Consider the following 20,275-nt stretch of genomic DNA (forward strand, 5'->3'; position numbering starts at 1 on the left):
GAGAACTACTGACCTATCTCGCTCCTCCCTTTTCTGTCCAAAATCATTGAAAGGGTGGCTTTCAAGCAGATCACAGAATACCTCTCACAAAACTGTCTGCTTGACCCTTACCAATCTGGGTTCAAAAAGGGCCACTCCACTGAAACTGCTCTGTTAGCAGTGACTGAATGCTTAAAAGAAGCTAGAGCGACTGCCAAATCCTCAGTGCTTATCCTGCTCGACTTATCGGCTGCATTTGACACTGTCAACCATAGCTTCCTTTTGTCCACACTCTCTAGTATGGGCATCACAGAGAAAGCACACGCCTGGTTTTAATCGTACCTCACAGGACGATCATTCAGTGTATCTTGGCTTGGACAATCCTCTACCTGCACCATCTTGCCACATGAGTCCCCCAGGGCTCTGTACTAGGACCTCTTCTCTTTGCCATATACACCACCTCACTGGGTGAGATCATTCAATCACATGGCTTCTCCTACCACTGCTATGCAGACGACACCCAGCTCTATCTGTCATTTCCACCGGACGACCACACGGTCTCTGCACGAATATCAAACTGTCTCTCTGACATATCAAAATGGATGAAATCCCACCATCTCCAACTCAACCTCTCTAAAACAGAATTACTTGTCATCCCAGCAAAACCATCCATACAGCACAATATCTCAATCCAAAATGACTTCCTGTCTCTGGCTCCTTCAAAGGCAGTTCGAAATCTGGGTGTTGTGATTGATGAACACCTGACCTTTAAAGATCATGTTGCCTCTGTTGCTCGTTCATGCCGCTTTGTGCTGTATAACATACGAAAGATCAGACCAACTGCAATGCCCTTCTAACTGGTCTTCCAGGCTGAACTGTGAGACCTCTTCAAATGGTCCAGAACGCAGCGGCGCGTCTGGTCTTCAATCAGCCAAAAAGAGCACACTTCACCCCTCTGTTCATTGAGCTCCACTGGCTACCGCTAGCTGCACGCATCAAATTCAAATTGCTAACACTAGCATACAAAGTCCGAGATGGTATGGCTCCCATCTACCTGAATCCTCTTGCAAAGACTTAAGTCTCGGCCCGGCCGCTCCGGTCATCACAGGATCGTCGGCTAGCAGTGCCTACACCACGCTCAGGACAATCCAGACTCTTCTCATGCATCGTTCCACAAATGTGGAATGACCTTCCAAGCACTACCAGAACAGCGGCTTCCTTTTCAATTTTCAAGAAACTCCTGAAGACCCTGCTCTTCAGAGAGCATCTTCTAAACTAGCACCTTCCCTGCACCCGTCCCCCCTCTCTACTGTCCACTCCTTGTTCCCTCCTCTCCATGATTCATCATGCTGCCTCACTGCCACCTACGACTGACTGGAAATTGTTAGTTGTTGTTGTTATTGTTGTTGTTAGCCTCAAGGGCAACATGCCGATTATCACTTGTAAGTCGCTTTGGACAAAAGCGTCTGCTAAATACATAAACATAAAACATAGATAGGTTATTACATATTATAGATTAATTTTAGTTCACGTTGTTAATGAGAATTTCAGCAAAGAACAAACAAAAGTCTGTCAGATTCTCCACAGTTTAGGTGGGATGCTACTCGATATGTGGTGCGTGTGTGTGTGTGTGGGGGGGGGGTCTATGCTAATGTCCCTTTTTGTGACATCACAATCAGGGACTTTTTGAACTGGCTCATTTCAGGCCTATTATTCGTAAAAATCAAACACGGACAGAAAATGGATAGATGGTTTGATTCATGTTTGGAGTGTTTATAGAGGCAGTAGAGACCCACATGGCAACACAAAAGGATGCAAAAGTCAGAATTTGCATAGTATGTCTGCTTTAACTGTCCACAAATGTTGTAAGTGTTTCTGAAGGTTAGGAATCATATTCAAAAGGCCATTTGTTTTTCTATTTAAAAGCTTTTCCTCAGCGTCGCTCGTTTTGCTATTTTATACTGTGTCTGTAAAAAGCTGCAGCGCATATGCTGATCGTTTGTGTCCGAGGTCGAGGCTCCTTTATGCAAATCAGAGATGTCCAACACAAACTCGTATCCCTGGAAACACTCTGATCTCTAACTCTCGCTTTCAGAAACATGTCTGGTGGGATTTTTTTTAAACCTAAAAAAAGTAACTTCCAGCTTGTTTTGACTTCCTGTTTGAAGGAAATAAATCACCTGACAGTTTGTTGCAGCATCCAGTGATTCACCTGCAGGTATTTGTGTGGCGATGCTGCGCTGCGGTGGATTATGTGATTGCATCTGCTTTCAGAAGAGGGATGGGCAGAATGTAAGGTGAGACCGCCGTGCTCAGAGAGGGATTACTTCCAGATCCACATGGCCTGCGACAGCGAAGGAAAGGTCAGACAGTCTTTCTTTGTTCACGTTTCACGCACCAATCTGTTTAATGCACAAAAACGTCGCATGTCTTCCTCTTTCTCACAGACTCAGGTGCTGTATCGCTGGGTGGAGCCGAAGATCTGCGTGGAGAATGTTGCAGGGGCCGTCCATCTGCCTGCAACAGGACAGAGAGAACCCTGCCCACCGTGCAACCCCGGCTACTACAACAGCAACGACTCCACCTGTCTGCCATGCCCACCTGGAACCCATTCTGATGGAACCTACGGTAAATTCCATTCAGTTTATTTATAAAGCGCCAAATCAGGACAAGAGTCGACTCAAGGCACTTTGCAAAGTAAACATACCAACACAGTTGAGTTCATAAAAAGTTTTTTACATAAAGAACCCAGCAGGTTGCATCGAGTCACTGAATAGAGTCAGAGTCTTTACAGCAATGCTCATACTAAGCAAGCGTTTAGCGACAGTGGAGAGGAAAACTCCCTTTGAACAGGAAGAAACCTCCAGAGAATCCTGGCTCAGTATAAGCAGCCATCCTCCACGACTCACTGGGGATGGAGAAGACAGAGCACACACACACACACACACACACACACACACACGCACGCACGCACACACACACACACACACACACACACACACACACACACACACACACACACACACACACACACACACACACACACACACACACACACACACACACACACACAGTAGTGTTTCTATTGCTACATTGTGATCTCTTAGTAAATATTTGGTTAGAGATTATTTTATTGTCTTTATCTTAGTGAAATTAAACTACCATTCAAATCTGCTCCACCTCAGGGTCGGACACCTTTCAATATCACTTCATGTTCCAAACGTTCTTCTGTGGGACTTTTCTGCTCTGAGGTAGAGAGAAGGGGTATTCAGAGTAGTTTCTGCTCATTTAACAACAACAGGCAGCTACAGCTTTTAAGCTTCACTCTCCCATAGAATCGGGATTGACAAAGCAAAACCTCTTCAAGAAACCGAAGAAGTCCAGTTGCCTTCATTTGAACCCTTTTGGCTCATGATTAGTACCTTCATCCGAAACCTCCCATATACAGTCTACTGCCCCCTGGTGGAGGATGTGGTATACGTTAACAGAATTACATAATACAGCAAGACAGATTATGATATAGTTGTTATTTTAACATTAAATAATTGTAGTTCACATTTCAGGCTTTAAAGGGTTAAATACCAACTTAGTATGGCTTATTAGAGTCAGCTGCTGTTTCTCCTCTCAGACAAAAAAATGCAGTAAAATGTTGGAACAGCTGGAGAATCCTGCATTAGGCAGACATTTCTTGTTCAAGCATCGTATTCTCATTGATGGTAAATGGCCTGTATTAGCGTGCACCATATTGTTATGAAGGTCGTGCAGCTCAACAATAGTTTGCTGTGATCTGTGGGTGTGTTTCAGCGTGTGCCGAGTGCCCTGCAGGAACCGAACCAGTTCAGGGCTACGAGTATAAATGGTGGAACGTGCTGCCATCCAACATGAAGACTTCCTGTTTCAACGTGGGGAACTCCAAATGTGATGACATGAACGGTGAGCGCATGAATGCCTGCTTAACTTTAGGTTTATGTGTTATTTTGACACTACAGTAAAAAAGTAACTGAAAAAGTAGAATAAGTACTGAGATCCTTTAAAATACACAAGCGTTAGAGCGGGCAGGGGTGGGGTGTCCAGCGTTTAATCAATCAATCAATCAATCAATCAATCAATCAATACTTTATTAATACCAGAGGGAAATTAGAGTTTCAGTACACACAATTCAGAGATCAGACATGCATGGGCAAGACACATGACAGAATTGGTGACTGTGGTCATTCGCAACCCGAGTCGCGCTACCTTAATAGAGATCAGAGGGTTACATGAGGATTGGTTCAGGTGGAGGGAAAAAAAGGCACTTCAGAGCAGCTTTGCTCTGCAAAAAAAAACACCTCAACAAATGTGCAACAGACTTCAGACAACACAACAGGCAGGGGTGGGGGGGGGGGCTGGGATCCTGTTTCCCCCAGCGAGAGCAGCCATCTACGGTGCTGGTGGGAGGGAGATATTGGGAGAAGCAAAGAGAGCACATTGACTCCTGCAGATTGATGACCTCGCCAGGCTGAAGTCCACCAATCCGAAGGTGGGGGTGGGGGGGTGGGGGGGGTCGGGTTTTCACAGCATCTGTCTGTATTCCTTTGTGGGGGTTTGTTGCTCGCCGCTCAAGGCTACCAGGGCGTCAGATTCAGATAACAAGAATTTGTTTGGGTCAGGCTGAGATAATTTTCCTCTCTGCCTTCAGTCTTTAAACTGATCATTCCAGTCCTTCAGTGAAGCCAATTTTGGGTTTTTAAACCTGTCCATACCGTCCGGTGACTCTCTCCGAGATGACATCCATTTTGCGCACTAATACCGGTATCGCAGCTAGAACATTGTCCAGCTTACGATTCACCTCGAGTAACGTCCCAGTCTGAGAAGTCTCCACACGGACGGTGCTTTCCGTGGGTGCGGGTCGCCCTCCAATCACTCCCATCTTCCCAAATTTCCAGAAAACCAGATATCCTCCCACTCCAATCAGGAGAAATCCAGTGATCATCAGGCTGAATATCCACACGTCTTCGATATCCTCAATGGACAGCTGGGAGAGGCATACGATCTTCCACTCCCTCCAGGAATCCATCCTATATCCCACCGGGTGTGTCCCCTGTGGACATGTGGGAGCCCCCTGCTCCGTTCTCATTGTTGAAAAAATCTTATCAATCGCATTGAATGACCAGTTTATCAAATCCATGGTTAGTAAAAATAGAGTTTTTCAGAAGAAATGCAGAGAAGCGCTCTGTGGGCAGACAGGACAAAGAGCCTTGGGGAAAAAAGATAAGGGAGCGAAAGAGAAGCGTCTGTACTCCTCGAGTGCCTTGAAGATCGTCCTGAATCCTGGTTTTATAAGGCCTTTTACTGTAATTCAGTCAAGACTGTTAAAGCTGCTCTGCAGAGTTTCCAGAGAGTGCTGCAGAGAGCACACCGTGTGGCCATTAGAGGAACTGCAGTCAGCAAAATGCACACCCCCGTGACGTTTAAGCCTATTTATTTACTATTATTTGCTACCGTCTTCAATTCAGGTAACAGAAAAGGCTGTGTCAGCGGGGAGCGTTGTAAGGAGAAGTCGATGATAGTCGGCAGGTTAGTAGGGGAAGGCAGAACCAGAGGAATTTGGCGGCCGATAGCAAAAAGTTATCCCCGGGACAGTGAGCCAAAATCGGATTACCCTTGGATGCTTTCCCACTCCCCGCCCTGGTCTTTACTACCTGGATCTTAGTACCAGGCATGATTCATCTTCAGATGTTCATTCCCAGCTGCTAGCCTCGCGTGTCTAGAGGCTAACTGAAGAATGTCGTGTATGCACTCTATCAAAGCGGTTCTGACACTTACCCCTTCAGAATAGATGGGATTGCTACATCTACATGCAGTTGTGGCGGAAAGCACTAGATTCAACCGTATGGTCAGGAGATGACAAGAACTAGCCTGGCTGTCTGTTCTACACAGAAGGAAGCCTTGGCATGTCTGGCCAGGCTAGACAAAAACTGGATGTTGATTTAAAAACTGGTCTAATTTTAATTAAAATATTCCCATTTTTTTATTAATCTGAGGCCAAAAATTTCATGCAAAAACATTGAAATCTTAAAAGTTGAAGTCAAATCCAAAGCATTTGTCCTTTACTAATCATTTATTTGTTTATTTATTTTGCTTTTAAGTGGTTTTCCTGGAAGTATCTGGGAGCACAAACCCTCACTGACATTTAATAAAAATTGAACTTGTGAGCTCCGTTAATAAACTCTGAATGAATCCAAAAAACATGACATAAGAAATCCATCAGATCCAGTTATGCTTTATGTTTACCTGTCCGAGACTCTCTTTTTTCTCACATCTACCAAGATTTTCAAATTGTTCTACAAAAATATAAATATTTAGTTCATCTTAATAAAGTTATGTATGTTTCATGTTCTGTTCATGATTATTGTGACCCGTAAGTACTCGGCTTTGGTGTGTTGGTCAGCTATAGCCACAACTCATGACCATCAGTGTGTGACACTCGTTTTCTGCCCACATGACGTTAATATTCATTCAGGTGCAGGTGCTGCTGGGTGGGGTGTAATTCCTCAGGTCTGTTGTCCAACAGGGTGGGAAGTTGCAGGAGACCATGTGCAGAGCGGAGCAGGCAGTTCGGATAACGATTACCTCATCCTCACCCTGCACGTCCCCGGCTTCAGGTGAGCTCATCTCCGTAGCTCTTTACTAGGAATGAGCCGGAAACTCGTCTGAAACGAGCATTTTTGACGACTACGGGCATGAAACGCGTAAAACTCGTAAATATCTGTAATCGTGCTGAAGGAAAATCCTCATTGGGTAACTGACTGTCTTAATGCTCTGTGACTGGCCAGTAACATCGAGCGCCTGCCCCTCCCTACACACAAAACTCACAAGCTGGGAGCTCAGTCATGCACATGCCCATCCATGCACACACACACACACACACACACACACACACACACACACACACACACACACACACACACACACACACACACACACACTAGGGGTTGCATGACTTAATTTTTTTTAAAGTCGACTGTCAACTAATGAAAATCGAGTTGACTTCGACTAGTCGTTGATGATGTCATACACCTGAAGCGGGGTCGGTTGGTTCGCTGGAGTTTTTGACAATTAAAATTGCGCCCACATTTTCAAAGTTAAACACATTCCTTTTAACAACGGTAGTTTCTGCTTCAGCCCTCTCCCCCCTCCCCCTGCGCAGCGGCCGCAAACTCACTGATGCGCCTGCAGCCTCTCGGAGTTCCTGCTGCTCTAAACATTAAAATAATTATTTCATTTTCTGTTCCTCACTTCTGATTACCTTCAATGGTGTCTGTTTGTTGCAACCACCAGGTACAAAAACTAACTTGTTTTTATTTGACTATTTTTCTGTCCTGTCTGTTTATTATCTTCCTGCATCTCCTCTCAATCCTAAAGAAAAACTGCTACCTGGGTTCATATATATTCACCTCATGAGTTACCTTTCAACTGCAGTTCTAAAAGATCTACCGACCGCAGAAACAGCGGAGTGCTCGCCGGCCGCATCAGTGAGGTGCGTCACCGGAGGACAAAACAGGTGATGCGCCCCTCTCCACAGCAGCGAAACTCATCAGGCACAAATAAAAGACAGAAAACATAAAAGGAAATGAGCCGACATGAACGATCGCGTTATATTTGATTTTGAGTGGTGACACCTGATTTGGTAATGTTACTGTGGCCGTGCTCAGGACGCAGATGTCTGGAGCTCGTCAACAATCAGAGCTTTGCATGCGCAAGCTGGTTAAGGTTAGGATGGGGGTGAGGGGAATGTTAAATTGCAAGAGGGTAAAGGTCACAAATTGGTTTAATGTCCGTTTTACGGCGGGCGTCAGTACCGACGCTCTGGCACAGCGCGTTGCCTCCGCCTTGATCCCGACGCGCAGGGACTCATCACCTGCTGTCTTTTCCGAGGACTGCATCTTGTCGGTCATTATCACGTGAAAGCGACTAGTCGATGACAGGCATAAAAAGTCACTACAGAGCAGTGAGGTCGACTAGTCGACTAGTTCATACAACCCCTATTTTCAAGTGAGGTGGGAGGGAAACTGATTTTGAAAAGGATTTTTAACGGGAATCATTGCAAACGGATGCTTACAGAAGATAGAATATCCTTTAAGAAAAGAAAGACATTGGTTGATAGCCCAATGTAGAATTAATTATCAGTGTTCAGAATGATGAAAGTCTGAAACTCTGCATGATGAAAGAGAGATTATTGTACCTCCTGAAAGCCTGCTCCTATAGGAGGATCTTGGCTTTTGGAATTATAATACTTTATTCTGTCCAACCTTCCTGACCACTTCCAATTCTCACACCTGACTTTAGTTTTTATTGACATCAATTTTAGGAAAACACATTTTTGAGCAACTACTTGAAAAATGTTTTTTTATAATGTGATACCATTTCAAACACAAACCTCAAACATGTAAAAATCAGTTGGTGGGTAAGGGAGGGGCTGCATTATGGAAAAGGAAACCTAAAATCTTCAATGGGTCTAAAAACTTAATATTAAATAAGTCTGGGGAAAAAAAAGTCCATTGTAATAAAACTTTGCCTGAAGAAGTAAAGAAAACAAACTTTTATATAGTGCCTCTCAATATAAAAATCACGAGGTGCTTCATGAGAAGAAAAAAATTAAATGCAGAAAAAAAAATACAAAAAATATATATATATATTGTTAAAAAGAGAAAAGAAAAAAATTTAAACATTTTGATAAAAAATAACATCAAACAAGTTGTTCATCACATTTTTCTCCTTTTCTGTTCATTCAGATCTTCCTAATGTTCACCGAAAAGAAAACATGATCTGATTTATGATCCAAAGTTGAAAATGTTGTCTCCAGCTGCACCGCATCAGAGACAATATCATCCAAGTGACTAAAATGATTATTTCCTCAGTTTGCTCTAAATGAAGAAGGCATTTTCATTCCTGTGCAGATCCTCTGAGCGCGACCCGATCCAGTTTCTAATTCCTTTGTCCTGAACTCAGGGTTGGTTTTGGGCAACAAGCAAGGTCAGGTCAGATTACAATTGTTAAGGTCAGGCCCGGATGCAGGCATGGGCAAGGAGGGGCAATGCCCCCCTAATAATAGCAACCCCCCCCCCCCCCCCCCCCAAATATGATGACATGTAGAAATTCCAAATTTGAAAAGATTTGATAAAAAAGGGTCAGAGTGCTCTTCTCTCTCTCTCTCTCTCTCTCTCTCTCTCTCTCTCTCTCTCTCTCTCTCTCTCTCTCGAAGTAGCTGCTGATTGGTAGATGCATATGGAGGGTGTGGCCAGCCACTGCACTTCGTTCCCTGTGTCTCACTTGCTTCACACGCTCCCAGACAGTCAGCAGCAGAACACAGACGCACTGTTGTTATCTGAGCTCAGCCGCTGGTAGAGGTTTTCTTCTTCTGTCGGTCACTGGAATCATTTGGTACTCTTTCTCAAGGTTTTAGTTTGCCTTGTTCTCTTCTTTCATTTGTTTTTGAAGTGAACCGAGTCAACATGCGCAGGTTTCTGGTTTCTATACCTAGCAACAGTGCTAAGGCACTAGCGGCAGAAGCTGGCTCGTCGGTGCTTCTCAACTCGCTACAACCCCCCGTGATCAGGGCAGTACTGGAACAACCAGTTGCACGAGCACTGCAGCCCCTCCTGCTGGCCCCGTCGCTACCAACCCAGCCGTCGCGGTGGGTGACACAGCCCTGAACAGTAGCGCACCGTCCCAACCCACCGCTCTTGTTTTCCCCAAGCGCCATTTTGGGAAGAACATGTGCTCATTTTGCCCTGCCTGGTATCGTGGGAGACCATGGCTGGAATATTCAGTAAAGCTGGATGCGTGCTTTTGTTTCCCATGTTGCACATTTGGGGGGAACAATGATCGGGATTTGGCTTTCACAAAACAAGGATTTAATAATTGGAAAACAGCACTGGAAAAGGACAAGGGATTCACAAAGCACGCATCAAGTCATTGCCACATAAAAAATGAAAAAGCTGGTCTGAAATTTCCCAAAGAGTGAACACAGAGGAAACAACAGCGTCAGCAGTACGAGAAACTAGTCTTTGGATTGTCTCCAGGTAAAAAGCGACAGGTGGTTGACAGCGTCAGATGGACCCCCTTTGGGTCAGTGAGTTCAGCTTTTATTCTGAAAGGAACCGTTGCTTGGTTGGTAAAATGCAACAGATTTTATCCAGCTTGTTGGTTTTTTGCTTAAAAAAGGGAAGTCCGGATGGCCGGTCCGATACTCCTCTTAGCATGCGGTGAACTCCAGTGAGATCTTGAGAACTGAACTAAGATGGCGTGGGAACTGGTTTTATTAATCTGGATGTTTTGATTTCTGGTCGAATCAAAGTTGGCAGATTTATAAACACCACAGAGACTATGCCACGCTTCAGAAAGGAAGGTTCTGATTGGATCAGTAACAGCAATGTGTTGTGGGTTTACATTACATGTAGTCAGCATGTCTAGTGCACTAGATTAAAGTCATATTACTTATTAAAGCATATTAATCATAACATTGTCATTTCACTGATCGGTCAACATTATATTATTGACTAACACTTTGTTTGATTAGCTTAATTAAAAATAGAGTTCTTTGATTTATTAAAAGGAAAGAGTCCTTTGTCTTCATTCTTCTCTTGAGCTGGAAAGTTTTAGAGGCGAATGCATGACCTTGAGGCAGTACTGTGTCAGAGGCATCTGTGGAGAGAGGGTACATAACCTTCGGTGGAATGGCACCTCCGTCACCTTACATTAATAAATCCCACACAAATAGAGAAAAACAGATACTACGTAAAAACTATTGGAGAAGTAGTTCAGTTCCTAGCACTAAATGAAAGCGGTGACGACTTCTCTGCAGGACTGTTCTTAAAAATGGCCGACTACACACTGGTCAAAGACTCCAAATTTAATGAAATAAACAAACACATCCCAGAAAATGCAAAATACACATCTCACAACATACAAAACTAAATAATTGCAACACTGGCAAAAATGGTATTAAAAAGATCAAAGATAATTATGACAAAGCAGATGATGCTGGTTTTGCATTAAAAGTGATGGAACTAGGGCCAGACGTGGAGAATCAGTCAGTCATGGTTAGATGTGTCTGTAACGGCATCCAGAGGAACACCTGATCGGTCTGGTTGACCTCAGTCAGTTAAATGCTGATTTTATTACCACCCAAACCCTTGAGCATCTCTCTGACTCAGGCTATAGTGCAGCTGAAAGGATCAGTCAGTGCTATGATGGAGCCTCTGTCATGAGTGGGCTCGGGGTGGGGTCCAGGCCTTACTGCAGAAGAAGGTAGGGAAGGATATTCCCTGCTGTTGTAGAAGTGCAATCCTTCCTGGTGGAGGGATTATCACTCGTGACCCCCACAACACACATCCATCTTGCACACTCAGCTGTTTTTCTCACCACGTATGGCTGAAAAACTGGATCAGTTTGTTGTGTTGCCCAGCCTCGCCGGACCAACTGGAACACTCTGGACAGCACAGGGTCTTTGCGTGTTCCCTCGCTGACACCAGCGTGGTGTCCTCCATCATTAGAACTCGGTCCTCCGTTTCCTCCTCCTTGGGAAGCCATGGTAGAGGTAGTCGGCTCAGCGCTTCCACGTTGCTATGGTGTTTCCCTGGCTTATAAACAATCTCATATTCATAAGCTCTCAACGCTACAGCCCATCGCTGAATGCGGGGAGAAACCATCTGAGGCACTGCTCTCTTCTCGTTGAACAGCGACAACAATGGCTTATAATCTGTGCAAATAATAAACTTCCTTCCATACAGGTATTTATGGAAGCGCTTAATGCCAAAAACCACAGCTAAACCCTCTTTGTCTAGATGGGAATAGTTTCTCTGCTGTGGTTAAGGTTCGTGACATGAACCCGATGGGTCGTTCTTGTCCATCTGGCATGCAATGTGCCAACACGGCCCCTAGCCCATAAGGTGATGCATCACATGACAGTGTTAAGTCTTTGTGACTATCATAGTGCACCAACATATCTGATGGCTGCATTAGCTTCTTTGACTGCTCGAATGCTCTGTCCTGTTCCTCCTGCCATGTCCACAGTGTCTCCTTCCTTAATAGTTAATGTAAAGGAGCTAACAGCGTTGGCAGGTTTGGTAGGAACCTGTTATAGTAGTTGAGTAAGCCTAGGTAGGCCTTCAGTTCTGTAACATTTGTGGGTGCAGGTGCCTGCTGTATGGCTTTTACCTTGTTTGGCAGGGGGTGGAGGCCCGATGCGTCCACCTTGTAGCCCAGGAACTCTGCTTCCTGTTCCATGAAAGCACATTTACTCCGCTTCACCCGCAGACCTGCCTCTCGCAGTCTCCTCAGCACCTCGTTCAAGGTCTCCAGATGTTCGCAGCTGTTCCTACCCGTCAGTAGGATGTCGTCCAAGTAGACAGCCACATTTGGGATTCCTGCCACCAGTCCCTCCATTATTCTCTGGAAAATAGCTGAACTAGAGGAAACACCAAAGGGTAAACGATTAACTTGGAACAAACCTTTGTGTGTGTTAATGGTGAAATATGACTTGGACCCTTCATCCAGAACGACTTGTTGATATGCATGACTGAGGTCCAGTTTGCTAAACTTTTCACCTCCAGACAGCTTTTCAAATAAATCCTCCCACTTTGGTACTGGATACTGCTCCAGCTTTGAGACTAGGTTAACTGTTAGCTTGTAGTCACCACATATGCATGCAGTATCATCTGGCTTCAATACTGGAACAGTTGGTGCCGCCCACTCCGAAAACTTCACTGGTTCAATGATGCCTTGCTTTGTGAGTCTCTCCAGCTCGGTCTCCACTTTCTTCCTCATTGCGTATGGTACGAGTTTTGGTTGGTAGAACCTTGGCGTTGCGTTTTCCTTTATGTGTATCTTTGCTGGTGGACCCCTCCAGGTACCCAGTTCCTTTTTGAACACGTCTTCATTTTTCTCCAGCCCATCTTGCAAGGTCAGCGGATGCTGTTCTGTTTTAGGGAGCTGTAGACAGCCCATTTTCAACTCCTTTGGCCACGCTCGGCCTAACAGGTTTGGTCCGCTACCTGCTACCACCATGACTGGCGACTGCCTGACTTTGTCTTTATGTGTTACAGTTACTTTTGCCATCCCTAGGGTGGGGACTTTTTTCACCTGTATATGCTTTCAAAGTCACTGAACAGTCCCGCAACTCTTGAGCTTCAACCGTCTTGCCATAACTTCCCACAGGGTCCGAAATTAAATTTTTTACTCACCGGCCAAGTTGGCTGGTAGATGATGAAAATCTACCGGCCAAGCATATTTTTTACCGGCCAAAATCCTAAATGACTTAGATCTACCTAAAGCATGTAATTCTATATTATGTTGATTCCAAACAGAGTGAAAAAATAATTAAAACATCAATTAATAAGAAAAACAACTCTTTTGTCATTTTTACTATTTATTTATTTATTTATTTTTAGAGATGTTTTTATGAACTCTTTCATTGAAATCTAGTCAGACTCCTTGTTTTCTCTGTCCATGAAGTCTGGCCTCCTGCTTCTGACACCGTCTTTGTGCCAAAGCCTTACAGCCTCATTTGGGTCCTAGTCCTTGATCTCTGGAGAACACAGCTGCACCATGAGAATATCTGAAAGTGTGTCAGGGCTAGGGTTGTCACGGTAACCGGTGTAGCAGTAAACCTCGGTAAAAAAGTTGACAATAATAATAACCGTCTTGTTTTTAAAAACTATATCATCTCGGTGGGTTACCGTGGCTGCGGTGTAGGCGTGGTGACCCTTACCAGCCACCGTATCATCTGCTGGAAGTTGCCGGCGGCACATGCGCACTTTGTTGTTTACAACCAAAACTTTCTTGAAGCTAAAGTTGAAATAATGGCCAAAGGAGGAGACGACAGCACTCGGGACATTTATTCTCCCTCAAAGAAGGAAGTACGGGCATCTTTTTGTATATTTGAAGAATGCCGAGGGACAGTTGATAGAAGACGGCTATCCTGTTTGCAGCACGAGCAGAAAAAGTGTCTGTGAAAGGCAGCAACGCTACGTGGCCATCATAATGCAGCCATTGTCTCACGACTCCGCCATCTCCAGTTCGCCACTTTTCACAAAATCTTCTGGTTGCCACTGGTCCTGGTGGTTTTTCTTCCAGTTCGACGAGTTTTCTTTTGGAAGGCTGGCTGACTCCAGTTAAAAACCGCCACATTTCACCGCTAGTTTTAACACGAAGCTAACTGCTAACTTGATTAACTGATTGAATGGGATAGGTGGAAATGACGTTGGATGCGGCGCTCACGTTTCGCGTTCGTTGCGTGCAGGCGGGAGGAGTATCAGACATCCATGGAAGATGACTGATAAACATAACTAATTTGGTGCAAACATTTACTCGCCATGTGGCAGGTAGAGCTCAAACATTTACTCGCCATGTGGCAGATAGAGCTCAAACATTTACTCGCCAAATGGAGCAATTTACTCGCATTTGGCGAGTGGCGAGTGTTAATTTCGGACCCTGACTTCCCTTATTCAGCCTTTGACAAAACTGTCACACTACAGCCAATATCCACTTCAAAATGGATCATTTTACCATTTAAGTCCAACTGTGCTGTAATGGGATCGACCCTTTCCATCCTTGACTCTTTCATGTTGAGCACAGTAAACACTTCCTCTTCTTCACTGGTTTGTTGATCTGCAGCTTCACGCATGTGGTGTGCGTTCTGTTGTTTTGTTTTCCGGTTTCCCCTTCTGTCCTTTATGCTGCTCTTTTCCTCCCTCTTCCTCTGCTGGTCCCTGGAGGGCATCGATCTGCACATTTAATGTGACTGAAGTAAGCTTGTCAACTCTGTGAACGATTTATCCCCCGGCTTATCAGGGCTCAACAAGTTCCTCATCAGACTGTACGTCTTGCTGCCCACTGAGCTCAACAACATGGCTCGCTTCCGGCCTGCATCCGTTATCTGGTTTGCTTCAAAAAAGTGCTCCAACACTTCACAGTACTCCTCCCAGGTCTGTGTTTGACAGTCGTATGCCTCCAGCGACCCCAACATGGAAACAGTCATAACTCCGGCAGCCACAGTCTTTTCGTCGTCCGACATTAACTGAACCCTGCCGTCTTGAAAAAATAAAAAAATAAAAAAACTTGCCCGCCGTTGTCATTCTAACAGCGGGCTCTGAGTTCTCCAGTTTCCTCATCGCCAATATGTGACATCCTTGTAAATAAGGAGACCAAACGGTTCTTGAAGTGTAGTGGAACTTTATATAAGAAAAACAGGAGCAAAAAGCATGCTACATGTTCACATCTTCATCAGGTACCACAACTAAAAACTAACCTGTTGTCAGCCCACAGCGCCCCTACAGGTCACTAGCAACATTACCTGCCCTATACTACAGATCATATAGTGGTTGTTGTTATTTTTACACTTTATTTCTTTGACAACATGTTTCTCAGTTTACATTTTTAACCAACCAGATGGATTAGAATAAGATTAGCTAAACTAGTAATTAAACACACTTTTGAACATTTATTTATGAGCTTAACTAGTACAACACAATCTCCCATCAATGTGTGCTTGACAGCTTAACACAGGAGTCTGTTCCGGATGGGATAAAGGACGGCAAATAATACCTCATTTAGCAAGCAGTTAGCTTCCATTAGCAACACACTAACTGTAGCGAATTTAACTAATAAAGCTTGTTTTTCTAGCAGAATTATAACTGAACGTCTCACAAAACACACTGAGAGTATCCAAGTATCAGTAATGAATCACATAAGCTACTTAACTCAACATTACCTGCTGGGGTGAACACGCCTGAAGGAGCCTTGTGTGTTATTGTGCCTAACAACTAGAAGATGACTTTAAAATACAAACACTAAACATCAGTCAGGGTTAACTTTAAACTAATGTTTAACTATTACACATAAGCACTAAAATGATCACCCATATCTTCCTTCTGATCTCTGTTGGGTCTCAGTGAACGATGGTTATACTTTTGTCAAAGCAAAACACGAGATTTTAGTCTTTTGCACTGAAGAAACTCTGGAAACTCTCCAGCTAATATAAACCAAAGCAGCTAGCTGTGCTTCCTTGACCGGGGCATTCTGTCACACTTGTCTGGTGGCTTTTCAGTAAGTATAGACATCTAAACCTCTACTAACTTAGTCCTAAACCTATACTTTGATTGAGTTGTGAAATCATGAAGCTAACTGGTTTTAAAACTGTCTACAAAACAGAAGTGTTATTGGAGGCTGTAAGCTAACGTAGCTAAAACCCAAATCAATTAACACAAATATTTAGCTTTCTTAGCCTAAGTTTTTAACCCTAACTGGCAACATTAGGCCCTTATAACAATTACCAAAGCTTAATCAGATATTTTTCTAAAAGGTTTTGACCAAGTTAGCCTTATCTTGATAAAGTTTAACTTCAGGTGAGTGGAAAGAATGACGATGCTAAAAGCAAATCCTCCGGTGAAGAACAGGTGGCCTGCGAGCAGACCTCTAAAACATTATTTGTGTGACATGTTCCGGGCAGGACTCGTGTTGGGGGTGAAGTGCATCTACAAACCACTGCACAGCTAAGATGTAAGGGTTAAAACACCACTTGCGACGCTTCTTTTTCTGGAGTTTATCTGTGTCTGCTTTCAGTTCCTTAGTCAGTCTGTTCTTCTTCTCCTTGGTGTCTGAATGATTCTGGATTTCATGATCGAGTTTCTTCTGAATGTGGCCAACCTGCTTTTTAGCAGGAAGAACGTCTGTTTCATTTAGTTCTTTGACCTCCTTCTCTAGGTGAGCTATTCTCTGTTCCTCGTGAAGACGTTCAACCTGCTGTTTAGAAAAAACGTCTGCTTTACGTTTGGCGCTAAGCTCTTCTTCTAACTCAGCTATTTTTTTTATGTAAACATTTTGCTGATTGTTGAGAGTCACCAACTGACTTTTAGTCTCTTGGTGTGCCAGGATTTCATTCAGCAGCTCCATTTCCAGTCGTTCAGACTTCTGTTTGGTGCTAGACACATCAGAGTTGTACATATCATGAATTTCTTCACACGAAGCCTTAAATGTGTCCAGAGCATTGAGTAATATTCTCTCTCTGCTTTCAGAAGACTCGTTCTGCTCCGGTGTCTCCTGTTTTTGGCGATCTTCTCTCACTTCTGTCATTAGGTCTGTAGTTCCTGCCAGCGTGTCACAATGAGCAAAGAATTCTTTATCGAGTTCTTGCTGTAAATGGTCAGCCTTCTTTCGAACACCGTCGTATTTCTCTTGGAGCTCCTGATTTAAAAGCGTCATATCGTCTAGAGCGTTTTGTAACTTTGACTCTTTCTCTCTGAAGGCTGACTGTTGTTCAGTCATCATGGCGTAGAGACTGTCTTTTTCAGCTTTCAGATTTTTAATAAGAGCCAGGTCTTTGATGTTAGCTTTTCCAAGAGCCTCCCTTTTTCGGTTAGGTTCCTGCAAAGAACCGTCTAAGTGCTGGCTTGTCGGGGGAACACTGGTGTCGTTTTCTATATCTGTTGGACCAGAAACCTGGGAAAGCCCGATCTTTGCTCCGAGATCGTCTGTACCATGCTGGTCTTTTACTTTCTGTTCCAAACAACCATTTCCCTCCTTTTTATATTCCTGTGCTAATGGTTCAGCCGTAGTCAAAGTCAAAAGACTATTTCCAATCCTCTGTGCAAGATTTTGGAAGAAAGTTGTCATCTTGCCTAGATTTCCCATAATCTTCAGTTCTTCTAATCAAATTAAAGAAGATAAACTGAAATAAAGATGAATAAAAGTCGTCTTCAGACGTGTTTGCTTAGCTGCCTCCGCTGGGGTGTGTAGCTACACTGAAATGAAACAGCTGCTGCTGAAGCTTTTATACTCTGACTCACTCTTGGCTCTTCCCGTACCTTTATGACATCACTCCTATTGTCTCCATGGTTACAGTGGAATCAATGCAAACAACAAAGTAGTTGTGCATTTGTAATCAAAAATGAATCAAACATTAATTTAATTATTTCGGCTCATAATAATGATGTTAACAATAAATATTTAAATATATAAATAAATATGTAAATACATACAATAAATATATAAAATAAAAAATGTATACAATAAATAATTAACTGGTTATTTTCTGAAATAATAATAAATAATTATTATCAACTGTTATAATGATAATTTTTATTAAGTAATTAATTATTCAGTTAATTCGTTATAACAATGAATGATTATTTTGTAGTTATTTTGGTAAAGTATTTAGTAATCAGTTAGCTGTGTAATAAATTGTACAATTAATTATTTCACTAATTAATTATTTAGCATTCTGAGGTTTATTAACTTCATAACTTATTAATTAATAGATCAGTTAATTAGTAAATTAATCAGTAATTTAATTAGTTAACTACAGAAAATTACACACACAAATCATTTGTTGTGTGTTAATCGTGGGAGTGTTCATTATGCGTATGCACACACACACACACGTTTCATCAAAATGTAATGTGGTTGTGATAATCATGATATTGCAGTGATCGACCCAACGTCTCCTCAATAGCCTGATTTTGGGGTGATCACCCTGACGTCACCCCAGGATCATGATTTTGGCCTTCATCTTGTGCCAGCAGGCAGGTCCCTTTTAACAAATTCTTCAAGAGTTTTCTAGTTTTTTTTTTGTTTGTTTGTTTACGGTTCCAGCTATTAGAGCTAAACCTGTCCTGCTGTCACCACTGGCCTCTCAACCTTCCTGCTCTTTACCAGGTTGGAAGATCCTGGCTCTCTGACTTAGACTATGCTACTGAGATGATGCTGTAAGGGCAGGTTGCATCAGGGGCCTGTCCCATGAGATACATAAGGAGAAGGTGCATGGCCTGGAGAACTATCTCCCACATATTTGTGTTCTGAATGATCACACTCCTGCCTCTAGCTGATGTCCCACCATGCTTAACTGACTCTGACCCTGCATAACCCCGGTTGCTATCCCTCCCACACCATTTAAAAGCATTGGCACAGTCATACCATACTGCCCCAAAATAGTGATAAAATGTAATCAATAACAACATGCAAAGTTAATTTTCTACTAAAAACAATCATTTAAAAGCTAAGCTAAATTAATAATTAATAAAAATGTTATAAATCTTAAAATAACATAGTACAGAATAGTGAAATACGTGTGTGTCCTGACTTTAAGGATAACCAGGTCTGTTTAACCGACGTTACCCTGTCTTCTTTACGAGCACGTCTCCATCCACCTGCTGCAGAAACAGCTGCTGCGTTCACAGAAACAGGGATCCGTGCTGCAAACACTGAATCTGTGTGTTTCCAGTACAAAGTTGAACACGTTTGTTGAATGATTTGTGCAACAATCAGATTTTTATTTTACTTCAACAAATTGCAAGTTCTGGATTAGATATTACAGAAACGGTGACAGCTTGTCATCAAATGTAAAAGCTGGCGCTCTTTAATTAGGCGTCATTTTTAAAGTCAGGCAGTCCAAATGATGGCGTGGAGGCTCGCTAGCTGATGCACACATGCGCAGTGGGCATTATTTTACTCCAACAACCCGGATGGCTGTGTGCATGCACGTCAATTGGAATGAGGATTGGACAGAACCACCTGTCATGGATTTTCTCAATATGTTTATCAATAACCCATTTCCTATAGTGAAGAGAGACCATGAACAACAAGTCAAACAGTTATAACTGTGGCAAGATGCCTGAGGCAAATGCCCCGAACATCTGGTCGTGTTCCAAAAGATGCCCGTACTTCCCACTTTGTCTTCTTTGAGGGATAATAAATGTCCCGAGAACCGTCTCCTCCTTTGGCCATTATTTCAGCTTTAGCTTCAAGAAAGTTTTGGTTGTAAACTACAAAGCGCGCATGTGCCGCCGGCAACTTCAGCAGATGATACGGTGGCTGGTAAGGGTCACCGCGCCTACACCGCAGCCACGGTAATCCACCGAGATAATATAGTTTTTTTTTAAACAAGACTGTTATTATTATTGTCAACTTTTTTTTTTACCGGGGTTTACCGCTACACTGGTTACCGTGACAACCCTACCTGATCGGTCTGCTTTGATCTATTTTGAACACTCCAAATCAAAACCGATAGGGGCGCTATCGGCCGATTGGGATCAAATGCCGATCCATCGGTGCATCCCTAGTGTCAGTACCAACGCTCTGGCACAGCGTGTCGCCTCCGACTCGATCCCGACTGCTGTCTTTTCCGAAGACTGCATCTTGTCGGTCATTATCACGTGACAGCGACTAGTCGATGACAGGCATAAAAAGTCACTACAGAGCAGTGAGGTCGACTAGTCGATTAGTTCATACAACCCCTATGTCTGTGAAGGTTCTCAGT

At 43.4% G+C, this 20,275-nt stretch overlaps 1 protein-coding gene across 3 annotated transcripts in view; it reads left to right on the forward strand.

Annotated features, from left to right (window-relative positions):
* Positions 1 to 20,275, forward strand: part of LOC107372770 (endosome/lysosome-associated apoptosis and autophagy regulator family member 2) — a 64,038-nt gene that overhangs the window by 16,828 nt on the left and 26,935 nt on the right. For all 3 annotated transcript variants that reach the window (XR_008563055.2, XM_054739897.2, XM_054739898.2), the window contains exons 8-11: positions 2,254 to 2,342; positions 2,427 to 2,607; positions 3,784 to 3,912; positions 6,533 to 6,623. Coding sequence is in view for 2 of the 3 variants with exons in the window: in XM_054739897.2 (XP_054595872.2) it covers positions 2,254 to 2,342; positions 2,427 to 2,607; positions 3,784 to 3,912; positions 6,533 to 6,623 (490 nt within the window). In the remaining variant the exon portion in view is untranslated. The remainder of the gene's footprint in view (positions 1 to 2,253; positions 2,343 to 2,426; positions 2,608 to 3,783; positions 3,913 to 6,532; positions 6,624 to 20,275) is intronic.

This window comes from Nothobranchius furzeri, chromosome 1, assembly GCF_043380555.1.
Source record: "Nothobranchius furzeri strain GRZ-AD chromosome 1, NfurGRZ-RIMD1, whole genome shotgun sequence".
Classification (NCBI taxonomy): Eukaryota; Metazoa; Chordata; class Actinopteri; order Cyprinodontiformes; family Nothobranchiidae; genus Nothobranchius; species Nothobranchius furzeri.